The sequence below is a fragment of the Sorex araneus genome, chromosome X, assembly GCF_027595985.1.
Source record: "Sorex araneus isolate mSorAra2 chromosome X, mSorAra2.pri, whole genome shotgun sequence".
Lineage (NCBI taxonomy): Eukaryota > Metazoa > Chordata > Mammalia > Eulipotyphla > Soricidae > Sorex > Sorex araneus.
Genome location: NC_073313.1, coordinates 166,429,906 through 166,447,855, shown reverse-complemented (window position 1 = coordinate 166,447,855; position 17,950 = coordinate 166,429,906). Strand labels below are relative to the sequence as shown.

The window sequence follows — 17,950 nt, the reverse complement described above, 5'->3', positions numbered from 1 at the left end:
CTCTCTCCCTCCCTCCATCTCTCCTCTCCCTCTCTCACCTCCTCTCTCCCTCCCTCCCTCCCTCCTCCTTTCTCCTTCTCCCTTCGTCTCCCTCCCTCTCTTTCCCTCTCTCCTTCCCTTTTCCTCCCTCTCTCTTTCCCTCTCTCCCTCCCTCCCTCTCTCTCCCTCCCTCTCTCTCCCTCTTTCCCCTCTCTCGCCCTCTCTCTCCCTCCTTCCCTCTCTCCCTCTGTCTCCCTCCCTCCCCTCCTTCTCTCTCTCCCTCCCTTTCTCCCTCTCTCCCTTCCTCTCTCTCTCTCCCTACTTCTCTCTCCCTCTCCCTTCCTTTCTCTTTCCCTCTCTCCCTCCCTCTTTCTCCCTCTCTCCCTCCCTCTCTCTCTGTCTCTCCTCTCTCCTCCCTCCCTCCCCTCCCTCCCTCACCTCCCTCCTACTTCTCTCTCCCTCTCCCTCTTCTCCCTCTCTCCCTCCCTCTCCCTCCTTCTCCCTCTCTCCTCCCCTCTCCCTCCCTCCCTCTCTCTCTCTCTCTCTCTCTCTCTCTCTCTCTCTCTCTCTCTCTCTCTCTCTCTCTCCCTCCCTCCCTTCCCCCAGGTGAGCCAGCCGCTGGGCCTGCTGGTGGCTGTGGGGGGATTGTTAACTGTTGTCACTAATGTTGTTGCCATAATGGGACAATGACTCCCTCCCACGGATGTTGCTCCTGTTCTGTTATGAAATGCGTATGGAAATGAGCCCGGAGATAAGCAAATTAGGCCTGTTTCCGAGAGACAGGAGCAGAGGCCGCCTTTAAAAATAGACGCATCTGGTGGGGGCCAAGCGACAGCACAGTGGGGAGGGCGCTGGCCTGGCACATGGCTGACCCGGGTTCGAGTCCCAGAATCCCATAGGGTCCCCCCCGAGCACCACCAGGAGTGATTCCTGAGTGCAGAGCCTGGATGTCAGCCCTGAGCATCACCAGGTGGGACCCTAAAAGCCAAAATAAATAATAAACAAAACTAGACTCATCCTAATCCACCAGATCCTGGAGCCTGGCTCCAAGGAAGACTCCCTAATAGTGCTTGCTGGGCCTTGGGTATCTGGGGCTCCCGGGGGGCTTTCTCAGGGCCGTCCTTGGCAAATTGTTTCGGGGAGACGGGGCCCGGCCTCCCCCTGCTCCCCTGACGCTGCTGCCTTGGCGGGTACCTCTTTGCATCGGGGTCTCGCCCTCTTGCTCACCGCCTGGCCCCCGACTCTCTCCTCTCTTAGCTTTTGGGTGGCCTCCTGGCGGGCCCCGGGGACCCTCCCTGCTGTGCTGTTGCTCCAGCCCCTGGCCAGCCCTTTATGGCCGCTTGGGTTTCAGTGACCCCCCAAGCTCCGAGCAAAGGCACTGTGGCCGGGAAGGGCTGGTTTGCAGTAATGACCCCCGAGGCAGCCCCGGGGCCCCCATCCCTTTTTCTCCTCAAGAACGCTGGTCCCACCCGGAGCCACTGTCCCCGCTAAGGCGCGTTTCCCTGAGCTGGGCGGGGCGGGGAGCGTGAGCCACACCCCTACCTGAGGTGTCCGCGGGAGCCCCAAATCCCGGCCACCTGCACTCTGGGCTGGCTAGGACCGTCTCCCCTGTGCTGAGAGGGGTCCCAGGGCTCAGCCTCAGCACCAGAGACCCCCCCGGCCCAGGACGGTGTAAAGGCCCCCCTGCCCAGGTAGGAGAGCACTGTGGGGTGAGTCCAGCTTCAGGCAACCACACCCCCTCCCCAAAAGCCCCAAACCCGTGCGCGAGCGAAGAAGCACAGAGAGAGTCGGGCTGGCCGGTCGCCACGAGGCAGTTGGCTTTGTTTTTTGTTTTAATTCTTCGCTCCAAGCCCCCCACCCCACCCCCGAGGCCCCCCCGAGCGTCGGTTCCTCTGTCCGGATTGGTCGGCGTCCCCTGGACCCAAACGAGCACTTATATTACAGGGCGGCGGACACGGGCAGCCTGGGGGGGGGGCGGATGGCGGGGGTGGGGGGCAGCTGGTGGCCAGGCACAGCCTCTTCTTCCTGGTGGTCTTTTCTTTTGAGCCCCCCCGTCCCAGGGACAGCCCCCCCGCGCCGCTGACTCCCAGCCAAGCCCCCTCCTCTCCCCGCCCCGGGGCTCCTGCAAAGTCCAGCCTCCGTCTGTCCATCTGCCACCTTCAACCGCCCTGCCCGGGTAGGAGAGCACTGTGGGGTGAGTCCAGCTTCGGGCAACTGCATCCCCTCCCCCACCCCCGTGAAGGTGGATCACGGCCACGTGCTGGGGCGTCTCCACCTCTGTCCCCTTCTCCTCCCTCCCGGCCTGGCTTTGCACCCGAGCAGAAGGGACCCGAGCGGCGCCCCCCTGGGCTGGGGGTAATTTTGGCCACTTCACGCCCCCCCCTTTGGGCGTCCTCCCTGGTGCCCGGGACCCTCTCCCGTGGGTCATGCCATGATTCCTGACGCAGTTCAGATGCTCGGGGGGGCTCCGCTCTGCAGGGCGCCTCCCCGATGCCACCGGCCAGCGGCCCTGGGGCCCCGGGGGGGCTCCTGCTTCCTGGTCACGCCCTTCTGGCATCCCCTTCACTTGGACACGCGCCCGTGGTGTCTCCCACGGAGGAAACGGAAACGGCGCCGGCTGGACGTGGCCGTGCATCTGCCCGGCCCTCTCTCACGGAGCACTGGGGCCCGGAGCAAGTTGCCGAGCACTGTTCAGGGAGGACTCGCAAGTGCCCGGCGGGGATAGGAGGCTGCAGTGGACGGGACGGGGCCCCGCCGGAAGTGACCCCTGCATCAGGGCGCTGCGAGGGGAACCGGGGCATTAGGCAGGGGCGGAGCCAAGACCCCGGCGGCCGCAGGCAGCCGCTGACCACTCAGGCTGAAGGCACAAGTAACGCGGGAGGCGGGAGTGAGCCGGCGCTTCCCACGTCCCAGATGCGACGCAAACTCCGTCACCGTTTCTCTCCTCCGAGTGCGAGTCCGCGGCTCCGGGTCCCAGCGTCGCTGCGAGGGGGGGGTCAGCCTAGACGGACCCTCGGGCCACCGCGGGGCCAGAGCAGGTGTGTCGCCTGCGAGACCACCCCCAAAGCTAGACCCCTCCCTCCCTCCCTCCCTTGCCCCTGCAATCCAGCTCGCTTGGGTCATCCATCTCCTGGGAGCGGGTTCGAGCTTTGAGAACGCATGTCCAGTCCATGGCTTGTTGGGTGGGGTGGGGGGGCGGGCATGCTGGCCGGCGCCCAAATAGCACTTGGCGGGGAGCAGGAGGAAGCGGGGAGCAGTCTGGGGTGTGCCCCGCCCACCGGGCGGCCCCCAGGCCTGGTGTCTTTGGCGTGGGCTCTCCCCCGAGTGACCTCTGTCTCACTCAGGTCCAACCGGGACTCGCCGGACAGTGCTCCCAGGCGAGGAGGGAGACCCGAGGCGGGCGGCAGGCCAGGCCCCTCAAGAAACACTCGGGGGCCAGCGGCGGAGAGCAGAGTGGCCTTTATGGTCAGTGCAGGGGCGGGGCACTTCTCCAAGGAGCTTGCTCGCCGGGGTGGGGACGCTGGGCGGGTCCCAGCCCTGCCCTCGAGAGCCAGGCGCCTTGGGAACGGGGCGGGGGGCCACACGGCCACAGCACAGCCCTGTCCGCCAGGGGGCCCGGGGCGGTACTCTCGCTGGGCAGAGGTGGGCGTCTACCCGGCGGGGTCCCGGCAAAGCAGACGGACCTGTTCCACTGTTCCAGGCCCAGCACCTGCCAGCCGGGGCCGGGGGAGGAGGGGGCACCCAGAGAACAATCTAGAACCCAGAGCCTGCACTGCCCGCGCCGGGACGGCCGGGGAGGGCCCCGGGGCAGCCGGTCGAAGCTGAGGTATATTTGCGAGTGACCCCGACGCGGGCTGAGCCCCGGCGGCGACAGCGCCCACAGCAGGCCCCGCCGCGGTGTCCACAGCGCAGGGCGATGGATGGCTTGGCCGGCTCCATCCGTCCTGCTGCGGCCGCGTGGGGCCCGGGAGGGGGCGGGGGGCGTGTCCCCGCGGGGGTCCCCGCTGCCCGCTGTGTGCGTGCGTGCGCGCAATGGAGCAAGAGGGGGGTGCGGCCCCCGGGAGGGCGCGGCGTCGTGGTCTCGAGCATGCAGGGGGCACAGCGCTCGGCTCTAGCATCGGTCGTCCTCCTCTGTGTCGCTCAGCACGTCCCCGGCCGGCCCCGGGGCCCCGCGCCGCCGCCGCCGGTAGTGGCCGTTGGGCATCTGCCAGCCGTGCCGTAGCGGCGGCGCCGAGCCGATGGTGTTGGCACGGCCCAGGCTGGTGGCCACGGCCGCCTCGAAGGTCAGCGTCTCCTCCTCGCCGCAATCCGAGGCCTGCGTGTCCTCCTGGCCCGCTAGGTACGGCTCCGAGATGTAGCGCTGCGGCGAGGCGGGCGCGCCGGCCACCGCCGCCGCCTGCGGGGAGCCCTCCCGGCTGCCCTGGGCCGAGCTGTAGGACAGGAGCGGCCGCGGCTTCGGGGGCACCGGGGGCAGCTGCCGCCGGCTGCGTCTCGGGGTGCTGTTGTCCGACACGGAGGGGATGGAGCTTTCGCTGAGCGAGCCGGTGCCCTGCGCGGGGCGGGGGGCAGGCACGTTAGAAGGGGGTGTGGGTGCCCCTGACCCTCTCCGGGGGGGGGACAGGCCTCCCCCGACCCTCCCGGGCTTCCAGCACTGGGAGGCTGCAGGCTGTGTCCCGTGCCCCGCAGTGGGGACCCCGGGGGACGTCCCTGGGGTCCCTGATGCGCACAGGGGTGCGGGGTGGGGTGCGCGCGCACCTGTCTGCTGGGGGTGGCCTCTCGGCCCTCGCTGGGCGAGCGGGACGGCCGGTGCTCGGGCGAGTCCCCGTTGTCGTCGTCGGCCTGGGTGCGCTCCTCTGAGTTACAGCGGGACACGTCGGGGGACAGCAGGTGCCGGCGCTCCTTGGAGCGGCCCCGCTCCCGGCCCGCGCGGTGGCTCTCGGACTTGTGTCCTGCGGGCGGCAGAGGTGGGCTCTGGTCAGCGGCGCGGCTGGAGTGCCCAGCGGCTGGGGGGCGCGCCCGGGGTGTGGCCCGGCATGACCAGCGGGGCGCCCGGGGTCACCGGCGCCTGCGTTGGCGGCAGCTGGGAGTGCGCACGGGTGCCTGGCGCGGGGGCGGCAGCTGGGGAAGCACTTGGGGTGATCAGCGTAGGGGCTAGCGCCCGGGGTGCGCGCCCTGGGTGCCCAGCGCGGGGGGCGTTGGCTGGGGGTGTTGGCTGGGGGCACATCCGGGGTGCCCAGAGCAGGGTTGGCGACTGGGGGGCGTTGGCTGGGGGTGCGCCCAGGGTGCCCGGCGGAGGCGGTGACTCGGGGGCGTTGGCTGGGGGCGCGCCCGGTGTGCCCAGCGCGGGGGACGTTGACTGGGGGCACGCCTGAGGTGCCCAGCGTGGGGTTAGTTAACTGGGGCGCATTGGCTGGGGGCGTGCCTGGGGTGCCCAGCGCGGGGTTGGCGACTGGGGGGCGTTGGCTGGGGGCACGCCCGGTGTGCCCAGCGTGGGGGATGTTGGCTGGGGTTGCGCCCAGGGTGCCCAGCGTGGGGTTGGTTAACTGGGGCGCATTGGCTGGGGGTGCGCCCGGGGTACCCAGCGCGGGGGGCCGTCAGCTGGGGGCGCGCCCGGGGTGCCCAGAGCGGGGTTGGCGACTGGGGGGCGTTGGCTGGGGGCGCGCCCGGTATGCCCAGCGCGGGGGATGTTGGCTGGGGTTGCGCCTGGGGTGCCCAACATGGGGTTGGTTAACTGGGGCGCATTGGCTGGGGGCGCGCCCGGGGGGCCGTCAGCTGGGGGCACGCCTGGGGTGCCCAGCGCGGGGGGGCGGCGCTGGGGGCGCGGCTCACCCGTGTCGGCGTGCAGTCGCTGCGCCGAGAGCCGCAGGGACGCGTGGTAGCTGCGGCGCCGGGACTTGTAGGTGTTCTCGCTGCTGCGCTCCATGGAGAACTCCTCCAGCCAGGACGCGCCCGAGCGCTTGTCGCGGATGGTGGAGAAGGAGCGGCGCATGGGGCTGGAGTCCAGCACCTGCGGGCACAGGCGCGCGGCGGGCGCGGCGGTCAGCGTGCGCGGCGGCCCCGGGCTGGCCACGCGGGGACGCCTGGCGGCGGCGGCGGTGGTACCACACCCACACACACCCCCCTCCCCAGGCCCGTCTCGCCCCCCGCATCCGTCAGAGGCTGACGCAGACCCACAGGACTCGTGTCTGTCTGGACGTGACGCGACACAGACAGACGAGGAGAGGGGGCGGGACACACACAGGGAGGGCGCACGCCCGCCTGGCCCCTCGGAGCTGGCGGCTGGCCTGTCCTAGCCCCCGCCTCACTCTGACCTGTCCCCGGCCCCCTGTCCCTGCCCACCTGTCCTAGACCCCCTGACTCGCTCACTCTGACCTGTCCTAAGCCCGGGCCCCGCCCACCCAGCCCCAGCCACGCCCCCAGCCTGGGCCACGCCCCCAGTCTCTAGCCACGCCCTCAGCCCAGGTTCCCCCTTACTTGCTCCTCCAGCTCCAGCCCCCCTGTCCTCGGCCCCAGGCCCCTGGCTCCCTCACTCCAACCTGTCCTAACCCACCTGTCCTTGCCCACCTGTCCCTTGCCCCACACACTGCACCCAGCCCCAGCCACGCCCCCAGCCTGGGACACACCCCCAGCCCCTGGCCACGCCCCAAGTCTCTAGCCACGCCCTCAGCCCAGCTTCCCCCTTACTTGCTCCTCCAGCTCCAGACCCCCTGGCTCGCTGACTCTGACCTGTCCTCGCCTACCTGTCCTAACCCACCTGTCCCCGCCCACCCAGCCCCAGCCACGCCCCCAGCCTGGGACACGCCCTCAGTCTCTAGCCACGCCCTCAGCCCAGGTTCCCCCTTACTTGCTCCTCCAGCTCCAGCCCCCCTGGCTCGCTGGCTCCGACCTGCCCTAACCCACCTGTCCTTGCCCACAGGTCCAGCCCACCGGTCCTAGCCCCCCGGCTGGCTCGCTGCAGCCCGGGCGCCACTCGGCGTGGCAGTCGCGCGTTACCTGGGGACCCACGGTCAGGCGTGGCATAGAGGACGCCTTCCCGGATCCCGCCGGCTGCAGCGCGTCCGCAGGGAGGTGGCCGAGGGGACAGGGCTGCCCGCTGCCTAATGCACTACCCGCGGGCTCCTGGAAGCAAACACAGCCACGCTGGGGGGCTCGGCCGCGCGCCCCGGCTCGGCGGCTCCTTCCTTCCACAGGAGGGGGCGGGGAGGGGGGCACGCGGGGTGGACACACGGACACCGACAACGGCACGGACACAGCCTCTGACGTGGGGGGTGCGGGCCGGCAGCAGAGGCCCGGGGGGGAGGCGTCCGGCGGGGCTGGGCGGGGGCGGGGGCGCCCCTCTGCGGGGGGCTCTGCGCAGTGGCCCGGCCATTCACCAGAGCGTCCTCCTCCCGCAGCTGCCCGTCGTCGGCCGGCTCCATGCAGGCCAGCTGGAACAGCTCCTGCGGCGACAGGGGGCTTGCCGACACGTAGCCGCTCCTGCGGGGCAGAGCCGCGCTCAGGGGTTCGCCGGGCTCCTCCCACAGTGCTCCCCGGGCCCTCGCGGACGTTTGAGGTCCCCCCTCCCCCAGGGCCCCACATGAAACGGTTCAGAGGTCTTGCCCCCCCACCCCCCGTACTGCTCCTTAGTTTTGGGGGCGATGCTGTGCTCCCCGGAAGCACCAGTGCAGGCGGGGCCGGGCAGTCGTGGGGGTGGGGCGCAGCCCCCCTTGGCACTCACAGGCCGGGCCCCGGGTCCTGCTGCAGGTAGGGGAGGGCGCGGGCGTTGGCCACGATGTCCTGCGGCAGCGACGATGGCTCCATGCGCTGGAACATGGGCGCGTTTTTCTGGGAGAACAGGAAGTCGGGAGTTGCACCGTGGTACACCATGGGGTGGCCCGGGCCACGCCCCCATCCCGGGGCCACGCCCCCATCCCGGAGCCACAACACAACAGGCCACGCCCCCAGCCCAGAGCCACGGCCCCAATAGGCCACAACTCCGACCCGGCCACGTCCCCAGCCCGGAGTCACAGTCCCAATAGGCCACGCCCCCAGCCCAGAGTCACAGCCCCAACAGGCCATGCCCCCAGCCCTGAGTCACAGCCTCAACGGGCCACACTCCCACCCTCGGGCCACACCCCCAGACTGGGCCACAACTCCAACCAGGCCACGACCCCAAGCCCAGAGCCACGCCTAACCCGGGACCACTACCCCAGCCCGGAGCCACGCCCCCAACCTGGCACCACGTCCCCGGGCCAGGGCCAGGCTCCTTAGCCCGGGTCATTTACTACAACCCCGGGCCACGCCCCCACCCAGGCCACGCCCACTCCGCCAGGGCCAAGCCCAGTTCCGGCCACGCCCCCAGTCTTTGGCCACGCCCCATCCTATCCCCACACATCCAGCCAGGGCCCCGCCCCCAGTCTCTGGCCACGCCCCCTCCCGGCCCCACACACCCAGCCAGGGCCACGCCCCATCTCAGTCCACAGCTCCAGTCCCTGGCCACGCCCCCAGCCCCTGGCCACGCCCCAGCCCCTAGCCACGCCCCCAGCCCGGCCTTCCGCTCACCTGCTCCTCCAGCTCCAGCTGCCGCTTCTTGACCTTGCTCTGCTTGTAGTAGTCCATGATCATCATGGCCGCGTAGATCTTGCCCACGGTCAGGTCGGACGCTGCCCCCCGCGCACGCACACACACACACACACACACACACATAGAGCCCACCGTCAGCACGGCCCCCAGGCACCGGCCCCGCCCGCACCCCGCCGCGCGCGCGCCCTCCTCCCCCACCTTTTGGCATGGGCACCAGGAGATCCAGCATCTTCTGGGACAGGTTGGGCCAGATGGCCAGCGTCTCCTTCTGAAGCTCCGAGTCCAGCTGCTGCCGGTCGGCGCCGCCTGCAGAGACGCGGCCCACAGGGGCCCTGAGCGGCCACCCCGCAGCCACCCGGTCTAGGAAGGACCTTGCCGGGGTCCAGGGGGGGCACCCACGGTGCTCAGGGGACCACAGGGGTGCAGGGACCCAGCCCCGGGGAGCCCCGCGAGGCCCCTGGCGGACAGGGCGCGGCACGCGCGTGTCCCCACGCGCACCTTTGGCGATCTTGATGTCCAGCGCCGTGCGGATGAGCGCCATGAGCGTGGACGTGAAGTGCACCGTCATGTCCTCGGCCACCGGCATGTTCATGAGCACCAGCCTCTGCACGAGAGACACGAGAGCAGCAGCGGGAGACGGCCCCGGGGAGACGGCGGTCAGCGCGCGGGCGGCCGGCCCGGGACCCCTGCAGCCCCGGGACCCTCGGCCGGGCTCGGCGCCCCGCCGGAGCCGGGCACGGGGCGGACATGCACATCCAGCGTGCCCACGGGGTGGGGGGTTGCAGGGACGTGGGTGCAGGCAGGGCCGGTGCCGGGGAGCAGGTGCGGAAGGGGTGGGGGGGTGGGCTGCAGCCCCGCCCGGGGCGGTGCAGGGGAAACGGCCAGATCCTTTGCAGAGAGTAGCCCGGTGCTTGCACGGATCCCTGGGACCCTGGGGGGGGGGTGGCCATGGGCAGCCACGCTCCTGGGAGCTTCTTAGGGGGCCCTTGGGGGCGTGTTAGCGGGGTCGTTCCAAAGAGATGCTCTCTGGGGCCTGGGAGTAGTGGGGGACTCAGGCTCACGGCTCCCCCGGGGTCTGCACCCCTCGCTCAGGCCCTGCAGCCCCGTGGACGCGGCCCGGAGGGCTCCCCCGCCAGCTGCCCCCCTGCGCGCTGGAGTGTGGGGTCCGGGACGGAGGGGGCGTCTACCTTGTAGGCCACCTTGGAGGGGCAGCGCTTGCCGAGGCCCAGCGGGGGCGACATGAGGGTCAGCATCTCGTACATCTCAGTGTAATGGATGCGGCCGCTGCGGGGAGGGGGCACGGCGCGGGGGCGGGCGGGCGGGGGCGGGCACCCCCAGGGCCCCGGGGAGGACACACGACACACAGGAGAAGAACAGGACACTGTTAATCCAAGCAGGTGGCGTGCGGCACGGCCTGGTTTATCACGCGTGCCCGGCGCGATAAACCGGATCCACGGGCCTCGGCGCGGGGGGGGGGGCCCTGCCGGGCTGCGGCCCGCGGGAGGCCGTGATCCCCGGGGTGGGTGCGGAGTGTAAAGAGACCGAGCAGAGGCCAGCGTCCCCCTAAGGCCCGGGGCTCCCGGCCCCTGTTCCCAGGCTCGGGGGCTGCGGCTCGGGCCTGAGCCCACGGGGACCCCCCCGGCCGCCTTCCCCCCTGCTCTAGCCTTCCCCACGCCGGGCGGCGGCTAGAAGGACGCGCAGGACGCGGGGCCCAAGGAGGGCTGCACCCCAGGAGAGCCGGGACGGGGGTAGGTCAGAGTGTGTGTGGGTGGCTCAGGGTGTGTGTGGGTGTTCAGGGTGTGTGCGTGGGGTCAGTGTGGGGGGGTGTTCAGGGTATGTAGGGGTCAGTGTGTGTGGAGGGTCAGGGTGTGTGTGTGGGGTTCACTGTGTGTATGGGGGAGTCAGGGTGTGTGTGGGGTCAGGGTGTGTGTGTGGGGGGTCAGTGTGGGAGGGTGTTCAGGGTGTGTAGGGGTCAGTGTGTGTGTGGGTCAGGGTGTGTGTATGGAGGAGTCAGGGTGTGTGTGTGGGTCAGGGTGTGTGTATGGAGAAATTGGTGTGTGGGGGGGATCAGGGTGTGTGTGTGGGTCAGTGTGTGTATAAGGGATCAGGGTGTGTGGGGTGAGGGTGTGTGTGGGGGTCAGTGTATGGTGTGTATGGGGTTCAGTGTGTGTATGGAGGTGTCTGTGCATGGGGAAGTCGGTGTGTGTGGGGTTCAGTGTGGGGGGGTCAGGATGTGTGTATGGAGGAGTCGGTGTGTGGGGGGGTCAGGGTGTATGTGGGGTTCAGTGTGTGTGGGGGATCAGGGTGTATGTGTAGGGTCAGTGTGGGTCAGGGTGTGTATATGGGGTTCAGTGTGTGTGTATGAAGGAGTCAGTGTGTGGGGGGTCAGGGTATGTGTATGGGGGGGTTAGGATGTGTGGGGGGGAGTCAGGGTGTGTGGGGGGGTCAGGGTGTGTGTACGGAGAAGTTGGTGTGTGGGGTCAGGGTGTGTGTGTATGGGGGATCAGGGTGTGTGGGGGTCTGTGTATGGGGTTCAGTGTGTGTATGGAGGCATCTGTGCATGGGGAAGTCGGTGTGTGTGGGGTTCAGTGTGTGTGGGGGGGTCAGGTGGTGTGTGTGGGGTTCAGTGTGTGGGTGTTCAGGGTGTGTGTGTGGGTCAGTGTATGGTGTGTGTGTGGGTTCAGTGTGTGTGGGGGGAAATCAGGGTGTGTGGGGTCAGGGTGAGTGAGGGGGTGTTCAGGGTTTGTGTGTGGGGTCAGGATGTGTGTATGGAGGAGTCGGTGTGTGTGGGGGATCAGGGTGTGTGTGAGGGTCAGTGTATGTGTATGGGGGATCAGGGTGTGTGGGGTCAGGGTGTGTGTGGGGGTCAGTGTATGGTGTATATGGGGTTCAGTGTGTATGGAGGAGTCAGTGTGCATGGGGAAGTCGGTGTGTGTGTGGGTCAGGGTGTGTGTGGGTTCAGTGTGTGTGTGGGGGTCAGGGTGTGTGGGGTCAGGGTGTGTGTGGGGGTCAGTGTGGGGGTGTTCAGGGTTTGTGTGTGGGGTCAGGATGTGTGTATGGAGGAGTCAGTGTGTGTGTGGGTCAGGGTGTGTGTGGGGTTCAGTGTGTGGGAGGGATCAGGGTGTGTGTGAGGGTCAGTGTATGTGTATGGGGGATCAGGGTGTGTGTATGGGGTTCAGTGTGTGTGTATGAAGGAGTCAGTGTATGGGGGGTCAGGGTGTGCATATGAAGGAGTCGGTGTGTGTGGGAGTCAGGGTGTGTGTGTGGGGGGTCAAGGTGTGTGTATGGGGGGTTAGGATGTGCGTATGGGGGGTCAGGATATGTGTGTAGGGGTCAGGGTGTGGGGGGAGTTCAGTGTGTGTGGGGGGGTTCAGTGTGTGTGGGGGGAATCAGGGTGTGTGTGTGGGGGTCAGTGTGGGGGTGTTCAGGGTGTGTATATGGGGGAGTCAGGGTGTGTGTGGGGGGGTCAGGATGTGTGTATGGAGGAGTCGGTGTGTGGGGGGGTCAGGGTGTGTGTATGGAGGAGTCGGTGTGGGGGGGGGTCAGGGTGTGTGTGAGGGTCAGTGTATGTGTATGGGGGTCAGGGTGTGTATATGGGGTTCAGTGTGTGTGTATGAAGGAGTCAGTGTATGGGGGGTCAGGGTGTGCATATGAAGGAGTCGATGTGTGTATGGGGGGTCAGGATATGTGTGTGGGGGTCAGGGTGTGTGGGGTTCAGTGTGTGTGTGGGGGTTCAGTGTGTATGGGGGAGTCAGGGTGTGTGTATGGGGGGTCAGGGTGTGTGTGTGGGTCAGTGTATGGTGTATATGGGGTTCAGTGTGTATGGAGGAGTCAGTGTGCATGGGGAAGTCGGTGTGTGTGTGTGTCAGGGTGTGTGGGGGGTTCAGTGTGTGTGTGCGAGGATCAGGTTGTGTGGGGGGGGTTCAGTGTGTATATGGGGGGTCAGGGTGTGTATATGGGGTTCAGTGTGTGTGTATGAAGGAGTCAGTGTATGGGGGGTCAGGGTGTGCATATGAAGGAGTCGTGTGTGTGGGGTGAGGGTGTGTGTATGGAGGAGTCGGTGTATATGGGGGAGTCAGGGTGTGTGGGGTGACGGTGTGTGTGGGGGTCAGTGTATGGTGTGTATGGGGTTCAGTGTGTGTATGGAGGCATCTGTGCATGGGGAAGTTGGTGTGTGTGTGGGGGGGTCAATGTGGGGGTGTTCAGGGTGTGTGTGTGGGGTCAGGATGTGTGTATGGAGGAGTCGGTGCATGGGGTTCAGTGTGTGTGGGGGGGGATCAGGGTGTGTGTGAGGGTCAGTGTGTGTGTATGGGGGATCAAGGTGTGTGTGTGGGTCAGTGTATGGTGTATATGGGGTTCAGTGTGTATGGAGGAGTCAGTGCATGGGGAAGTCGGTGTGTGTGGGTCAGGGTGTGTGTGGGGGAGATCAGGGTGTGTGTGTGGGGTTCAGTGTGTGTATATGGGTTCAGTGTGTGTGTATGAAGGAGTCAGTGTATGGGGGGTCAGGGTGTGCATATGAAGGAGTCGGTGTGTGGGGTTCAGTGTGTGTGGGGGAATCAGGGTGTGTGTGTGGGGTCAGTGTGAGGGATCAGGGTGTGTGGTTCAGTGTGTGTGTGGGGGGGATCAGGGTGTGTGTGGGGGGTCAGTGTGGGGGGTGTTCAGGGTTGTGGGGTGGTCAGGGTGTGTACATGGGGTTCAGGGTGTGTGTATGAAGGAGTCAGTGTATAGGGGGTCAGGGTGTATGTATGGGGAAGTTGGTGTGTGGGGGGGAAGTCAGTGTATGGGGGAGTCAGTGTGTGTAGGGATCAGGGTGTATGGTGTTCAGGGTGTGTGTGTGTGTGTGTGTCAGTGTGGGGGGTGTGTGTGTATGGGGGAGTCAGGGTGTGAGTAGGGGGGGTGTAGGTATGTCTGTGCAGGGGTATGTGTCAGGGTGTGTGTGTGTGTGTGTGTGTGTGTGTCTGCAGCCCCCAGGCAGGCATAGCCGCGCCCGCCCCCTGCCCAAGCCCGGTGCCCGTGTGGCCCTGGGGGGGGTCCCCATCACCCCCCAGGCCGCCCTGCCTGCGCCTCTGCTCCGGCCGCGTAGGGGTGGGGTGGGGGGAGCGGGCCTCTTTAACTCGGGCGGAAGCAGTGGGGTCCCGCGGCGGGTGCAGGGGCCCCATGCCGGGCCGGCGGGCCGGGCCGACCTTGCACGCCACCCTGTGCGGGCAGTTCTCTCCCAAGCCCAGCGGCGGCGAGATGACCCGCACGACCCGGTACATGTCCTTGTAGGGAATCCTGCCGCTGCAACGGAAGCACAGGGTCACGCCGCGCCACCCCGGGGCGCCGCCAAGACCCCCGGCCCGGGGTCCAAGCGGGGGCTGCCCCGCGCCGCCGTTTCCGTGCCACAGCTCTGTCCCGTGCGGGGCGTGTCCCGCTTCCTCCAGGGAAGAGGCGGCCGAGGGCCCTCCCCGGCCTGGGGCTGGGGGCTCTACAGGCGGGCGGGCGTTCTGGAGAAAGGGGGTCCCCTGGGGAGACCACCCCACTCTGGGGGCCCCTGAGGACTCCCCGGAACAGCCTCACGGGCAAATAGAACAACGTTGGGGGTCCCCGAGCGCGGGTCGCGATGCAGTTCCTTGCGCAGACACTGGCTGTCCCGCCCACGCCAGACCCCCGTCCCCCCAAGCCGCTGCCCCCCACCCCTTGATGTGGCAGCAGCAGCCAAGCCTGCTGGGACCCAGGAGGTGGAGTGACGGCCGGTGACCCCCAGGTTGGGGCTGGGAACAATTTTATGATTTTTATTTTCCCTCCATTTTTGGGCGGCCACACCCGGCCGTGCTCAGGGGTCACTCAGGAATCACTCCCGGTGGGCTCGGGGTGGTGGGGGGGGCTAGGGGTACCGGGCAAGCGCCCTCCTTGCTGTGCTGCCGCTCCGGACCCCAAGATTGTTTTTCTCCCCTAAGCTCCCCCGAGGGCCCACTTCCTCTCTCCTGAGGGGGTCCCGCCCCCACCTGCAGCCGGGCTGGCTCTGGTCAGCCCCGGGGTGGCCGCGAGGGCCCTGGTCAGCCTCGTGACGAGGGTCTGACCAGCAGCGGCAGGGAAAAGACGGGGCGGGGGCAGAGCTGCTTCTGCCGTGTTGACCCCAGCCCCGAACAAGGCCCAAAGGCGGGGGGGGGTGGTGGAAGAGGAGGTGGTGGGCACACAGTGGGCCGGCGCGAAAGACCACCCCCCCGGGGCCACCCACCGCCCCCCCGCCCCAACGCACCAGGCAGCGCGGTCGTACTCGGCCCAGACGCGGACGAACTCGTCCAGGTGGTGCGGGCCCAGGATGGACGAGTCGCGCGTCAGGTACTCAAAGTTGTCCATGATGACGGCCACGAACAGGTTGAGCATCTAGGGATGGGGGTAGGGGTGGGGAGGGGAGGGCGGCAGCTTCAGCATCCGCCAGTGGCCCCCGGGGCTCTCGGGAATGGACGTGCGTCTCGGGGAGGGGTGAGGTGAGGAGGGCGGCAGCTTCAGCATCCGCCAGTGTCCTGGGGCTCTCGGGAATGGATGTGCGTCTCAGGGAGGGGAGGGGAGGGGAGGGCCTGGCCCGCGGGGCTCACCAGGAAGGAGCAGAAGAAGATGAAGGACACGAAGTAGACGTAGGCCAGGTCGGTGCCGCAGCGCTCCTGGCCCGGGGGTCCGGCGGGGGCGCTGGTGTCGGGCTCACAGCCCTTCTCGCCCAGGCACGACAGCATGATCTCCTGCCACGCCTCGCCCGTGGCGCTCCTGCCCGCACACGCCGGTCAGCGGGGCCGGGCCGCTGGGCAGGATGCTCTTCCCCCTCCACCCTGCACCCCTGCGGGCCCCGGGCGGCACCTGAACAGCAGCATGAGGGACCCGAAGAAGCTCCGGAAGTTGTTGTGGCGGTTGATGTGACTCTCCTCGTCCAGTTTGATGTTTCCGAACACCTGGGGGGCCGGGGGGGCGTTGGGGACAGAGGTGAGGCAGGGCGGGGGACCCGCCAACCCCCCCAGAACCAGCCCTGCTGCAGAGTGAGTCAGTCTGGGCGGGCAGAGGGGAGGGACACAGAGGCGGGCTGGGCGGTCGTCGATAGGGCGGGATGGAGACGAAGCAGGGTGGAGGCTGGGGGGGGGGGTGAGAAACGCATTCGGCAGGTCCTGAACTCGGGGCCCGCTGGGGGCTGGCAGGGGGGAGGGCGTTGGCCTGGCACGCAGCCAACCCGGGTTCGATCCCCGGCATCCCCTAGGGTCCCCCGAGCACCGCCGGGAGTGATTCCTGAGCACTAGAGCCGGGAGTCAGCCCGAGCACCGCCGGGTGGCTGGGTGGGCAGCAGAGGGACTCAGCACGGCCGGCAGCAGCACCCCTGCCCCCCTGCCCCACGCACCTGCATGCCGATGATGGCGTAGATGAAGAAGAGCATGGCGATGAGCAGACAGACGTAGGGCAGGGCCTGCGGGGCGGACAGACGGACGGGCTTGAGCCCCGGGTGGTGGGACCCCCCGGGCCGCCCCAACGGGGCTCACCCACAGTGCTCGGGACATGCGGTGCCAGAGCTCGAACCCGGGCTGGGGGGGTGCCGGGCTCTGAGGCCCGCAGGATGTTTATGCGGGTGGCGGGACCCCGGGGGGCGGCAGGGGCGGGGCGGGGCGCGGGGACCTTGAAGGACTGCACGAAGGTCCAGAGCAGGATGCGGATGGTGTAGCCCTGGCGCAGCAGCTTGATGAGCCGCGCCGCCCGGAACAGCTTCAGGAAGCTCATGTTGAAGCCGCTCGTGTTCACCAGCTGCGGGGGCGGGGCCGAATCAGGGGCGGGGCCGCGTCGGGAGGGCGGGGCCAAGTCAGAAGAGGATGCTCCCCCCGCCCTAATGCACCCAGTGGTCACGCTGACACCGCCCACGGGGGGGACGGCGCCTGACCCCAGGGCTCCGGCCGACGTCTCAGGCCCCCGGACCACAGGGAGCGTCTGCCTGTCCCCGGGAGTTGGGGCCCCCCCACCCCCCCACGGGTGCCGAGGGGGTCCCGGCCAGAGCCCCCGGGCCCACCTTGCTGTCGGTGAGGATGATCTCCGTGATGCTGCCGACGACCGTGATGAAGTCGAAGATGTTCCAGGTGTCGCGGAAATAGTTCTGAGCGCAGGACAGGGGGACGCGGTCCTTAGGTCCTTACCCGCCCGCACCCCCCGGCCCGACGGGCTCACGGACGGAAACCCAGTCCCCGGGGCCCAGGAAACGGCTCGCCCGAGGCTCGTCCACACGCACACACTCGTACTCCACTCACACTCAGACGTTCCACACGCACACACTTATCCACATGTACACGCTCATACACATGCATGCACTCACATACCTCCCACATGCACACACTTATCCACGTGTACACACACTCCACACATACATGCATGTACACTCACGTACATACTCCACTCATAAAATTCCACACGCACATGCTTGTCCATGTGTACACCCCCCCACATATACATGCATGCACTCACATACTCCACTTGTATACATTCCACATGCACACACCCACTCATACACATGCATGCACACTCATGTACGTACTCCACTCACGCACATGCACATTCATGGGCTACTCATGTGCACACATATACATACACACACTCATCCACATACACACTCGTATACGCGCACATTCTACTTACACATACACATACACAATTCTACACACACTCCACTCACACACACGCACACATACAACTCCACTTACACAACTCACATCCACTCACGTTTACATAAATACACGCATATGCACACTCAGACACCCCGCTCACACACACACTCATACACAGTCTCATACCCGCCCCATACACACAGACACGGCCCTGGCTTGTGGGGCAGGAAACCGTCTCCCTGGGCCCCCCCCGTCCCGGGCTGTAAGTGTCTCCCCACTGCCCCCCCAGGAAAGCTGCCTTCGGGGTTCACCTCCCCTGTGGCATTTTTCCCCCCACAGACCCATTTCCTCTCCCCTCCCGCCCCGCCCTGCACCACCCGGTCTCTGGGGAGAGCCCACGGCCCCTCCCGCACCCCGCGACGAGGCCCGGGCGTACCAGGAAGCCGAAGGCGATGACCTTGAGGACGCACTCGAGGGAGAAGACCATGGTGAAGGCGATGTTCAGGTACTTGAGGGCCAGCTCGTAGGTGCAGGGGGCCGAGTAGTACTGGGGGGACGGCCGGGCCCCCGTCAGTCAGGGCTGCGGGTTGCCCGAGCGCCCCACGGAGACCCCCCTGCCCTCACCTTCATCATGAGCACGACGGTGTTGAGGGCGATCATGGCCATGATGGTGTACTCGAAGGACGGGGACACCACGAACTGCCACACGCGGTACTGGAAGGTGTGGCGGTTCTGCGGCATGTGGCGTGTGAGCGGCTTGGCGCTGATGGCGAAGTCGATGCAGGCCCGCTGCGGGG

The 17,950-nt window shown here is 67.6% G+C and overlaps 1 protein-coding gene across 1 annotated transcript in view; it reads right to left on the bottom strand.

The window, feature by feature from the left end:
- Positions 1–1,772: 1,772 nt before the first annotated feature.
- The window catches only part of CACNA1E (calcium voltage-gated channel subunit alpha1 E), a 166,855-nt gene continuing 150,677 nt past the window's right edge, over positions 1,773–17,950 (bottom strand). Inside the window, exons 32-49 of the mRNA XM_055121224.1 lie at positions 17,778–17,942; positions 17,590–17,700; positions 16,565–16,648; positions 16,180–16,305; positions 15,908–15,973; positions 15,379–15,470; positions 15,123–15,288; positions 14,783–14,910; positions 9,729–9,825; positions 9,040–9,145; positions 8,740–8,847; positions 8,521–8,621; positions 7,697–7,803; positions 7,353–7,455; positions 6,973–7,098; positions 5,809–5,986; positions 4,735–4,928; positions 1,773–4,528 (exon numbers count right to left, since the gene is read on the bottom strand). Of these exons, the coding sequence (XP_054977199.1) occupies positions 4,091–4,528; positions 4,735–4,928; positions 5,809–5,986; positions 6,973–7,098; positions 7,353–7,455; positions 7,697–7,803; positions 8,521–8,621; positions 8,740–8,847; positions 9,040–9,145; positions 9,729–9,825; positions 14,783–14,910; positions 15,123–15,288; positions 15,379–15,470; positions 15,908–15,973; positions 16,180–16,305; positions 16,565–16,648; positions 17,590–17,700; positions 17,778–17,942 (2,496 nt within the window). The 3' untranslated portion in view covers positions 1,773–4,090. The remainder of the gene's footprint in view (positions 4,529–4,734; positions 4,929–5,808; positions 5,987–6,972; positions 7,099–7,352; positions 7,456–7,696; positions 7,804–8,520; positions 8,622–8,739; positions 8,848–9,039; positions 9,146–9,728; positions 9,826–14,782; positions 14,911–15,122; positions 15,289–15,378; positions 15,471–15,907; positions 15,974–16,179; positions 16,306–16,564; positions 16,649–17,589; positions 17,701–17,777; positions 17,943–17,950) is intronic.